The sequence below is a fragment of the Oryx dammah genome, unplaced genomic scaffold (genome assembly GCF_014754425.2).
Source record: "Oryx dammah isolate SB20612 unplaced genomic scaffold, SCBI_Odam_1.1 HiC_scaffold_12, whole genome shotgun sequence".
Lineage (NCBI taxonomy): Eukaryota > Metazoa > Chordata > Mammalia > Artiodactyla > Bovidae > Oryx > Oryx dammah.
The window spans coordinates 71,261,062-71,263,174 of NW_024070196.1; the positions used below are offsets into that span (position 1 = coordinate 71,261,062).

General features: G+C 69.0%; 2 protein-coding genes across 2 annotated transcripts in view; one reads left to right on the forward strand and one right to left on the reverse strand.

Annotated features, from left to right (window-relative positions):
- CCDC74B (coiled-coil domain containing 74B) overlaps positions 1 to 846 on the forward strand; it is a 4,647-nt gene extending 3,801 nt beyond the window's left edge. Inside the window, exons 6-8 of the mRNA XM_040251241.1 lie at positions 163 to 242; positions 318 to 389; positions 481 to 846. Of these exons, the coding sequence (XP_040107175.1) occupies positions 163 to 242; positions 318 to 389; positions 481 to 619 (291 nt within the window). The 3' untranslated portion in view covers positions 620 to 846. The remainder of the gene's footprint in view (positions 1 to 162; positions 243 to 317; positions 390 to 480) is intronic.
- Positions 847 to 1,306: 460 nt separating this feature from the next.
- The window catches only part of MED15 (mediator complex subunit 15), a 42,066-nt gene continuing 41,259 nt past the window's right edge, over positions 1,307 to 2,113 (reverse strand). The window contains exon 17 of the mRNA XM_040251242.1: positions 1,307 to 2,078. Within this exon, the coding sequence (XP_040107176.1) occupies positions 1,942 to 2,078 (137 nt within the window). The 3' untranslated portion in view covers positions 1,307 to 1,941. The remainder of the gene's footprint in view (positions 2,079 to 2,113) is intronic.

Sequence of the window (2,113 nt, forward strand, 5' to 3'; positions counted from 1 at the left end):
CCCCCCCCCCCCCCCCCCCCCCCCCCCCCCCCCCCGGGGGAGGGGGGAGAAGGGGAGGGGGAGGGGGGAGGGGGGAGAAGGGGAGGGGGGAGAAGGGGAGGGGCGAGAAGGGGAGGGGCGCCCCGCCACCCCACCCAGGGCACCTCTCCTCCCTGCCTTCAGCTGCAGCACCTCAGGTCGCTCCTGGAAGGGAGCCAGAGGCCCAGGGCCGGCCCCGAGGAGGCTGGGCCCAGCTCCCCCAGGTAGGTGCGCCGGGAGGCTGCAGGGGCATGGTTGGGCCCACTCATCTGGGGCTCACGGCCAACTCCCTTCTCCAGAGACCAGGAGGCCCTGCACTTGGGGGCCATGCAGCTCCCCAAGGTCACCGCCAAGGGCATCTCTAAGAACTGGTAAGTCCTGCCAGGATGGGAGGCGGGCAGCCTCTGCGCCCGGGGGCTGCAGGGTGGGGAGGGGGCCTGCAGTGACCTCCACCGCCCCCAGCCTGACCCTGAGCCGGGCGCCCGTGGCGGAGCATGCCATCCTGCCGGCACTGAAGCAGAGCCTCAAGAGCAATTTCGCAGAGCGGCAGCGGCGGCTGCAGGCGGTGCAAGGCCGGCGGCTGCACCGCTCGGTACTCTGAGTGCCGGGCCCAGCCACCACCCTGCGGGACTGTGCCCCACGGAGCCCCGGCGTGCGTCAGCCAAGCCAGCTTCCGATCGACCAGGCCCACGGCGGACACTGCACGTGGTCTCGGGGCTGGGAACTGTTTAGCTTCTCCCTCAGTATTTTGCTATCCTGCGTTCTCACGCACGTGTTATGGAATAAGCATGAGCCTGTTGAAGACTGGAATAAAGCTCGTTTCCCCCAGTCTCGAGCCTCGTCCCTCATCCTGGCTCTGCGCCTGGCGGCGGGTGGCTGCCCTGGAAGAAAAGCAGCGGAGGCACGGCCTGCACGCTCCTCCCCGAGCGCAGGGGGCTGCCTGCCAGGCACCCGCGCGACACCGTCCTGCGTCCACCGGCGCGCACAGCTGGTGAGCAGCCCTGCCCGGCCCACCTTCCTCCACCGAGGGCCGGGGCCATGGCCTCAGGGCAAGGTCCTCCCCGGGATGCTGGCCCGCCCAGCAATGGCCGCAGGACACCCTCATCTGCCAGAGTGACAGCTTCGGCTTGGACCCCTGCCTGGCAGGGCAGTCCTCCCAGCCCCACAGAGTCTGGACGTCCCCCTCCACAGTGGGGGACCTCGCTCCGCCCCAGCAGCGCCCCTCACTGGACAGAGGGCCCCGGACTCATGAGGGGAGGCAGGGGGACACAGTGACAAACCCATGGCAGACACAGGAATAATAAATTTATTATAAGAACCACAGAAGACACAGGAATGCACATACAAAAAGGGGCCCCTCTCCTCAGCAGGGGGCCGGCTGGCCAGCGCCCTGGCAGGAGCCTCAGTCTCTCAGAACGCTGGGTCTGAGGACAGCGTCCTGACCCGGGCGGGCGCCAGGCCTGGCGGGAGGAGGGTGGCGGGGTGTGAGGCCCTGGTGGTGGTGGGGCCCTGCAGCGAGCGCCCGACCCCGGGGCACCCCGTGGCGCGCCCAACCCCGGACTGTGGCCAGAGAGCTGTGCGTGCGTCTTCAGGGTCTCCTATGTCCTGCACGCCCCCCGGGAAACAGCAGAAGGCTTTCCGGCACACACAAGCGAGGCTCACGCAGGACCCCACAGTGCCAAGTAGACACGGGCCCCGCAGGGGACAGCAGCCCGCGAGCGCAGGGCCGGGGTGTGACCGGGGCCTCTCTACGCGTGGAAGTTTGTAGCTGGTCCCGAGGCGGAGGGAAAGCAGAAGAGCTAACCAAGGTCCGGGCTCTCTAAGGAAGCCAGCATCGAGGAACGTCCGACACGGGGCCGAGGAGGCTGCCAGCTGCCCCGTGGCCCCCGGAGGGCGGAAGCCGGACATGCAGCAGCGGTGCGGCTAAGCGGCTGAGAGGCAGGCCTGGTGGACGCTCTGGGCCCAGGTGTTGAGCAGGGCCGTGACCGAGTGCTTGTCAGGAAGCTGCAGCAGCCGCGAGGCCATGCACTGGTGCACTGTCTGCAGGAAGGGGTTGGCGTCTGCAGAGAAGGGTGGCCGTGAGCCTCCGCCAGGA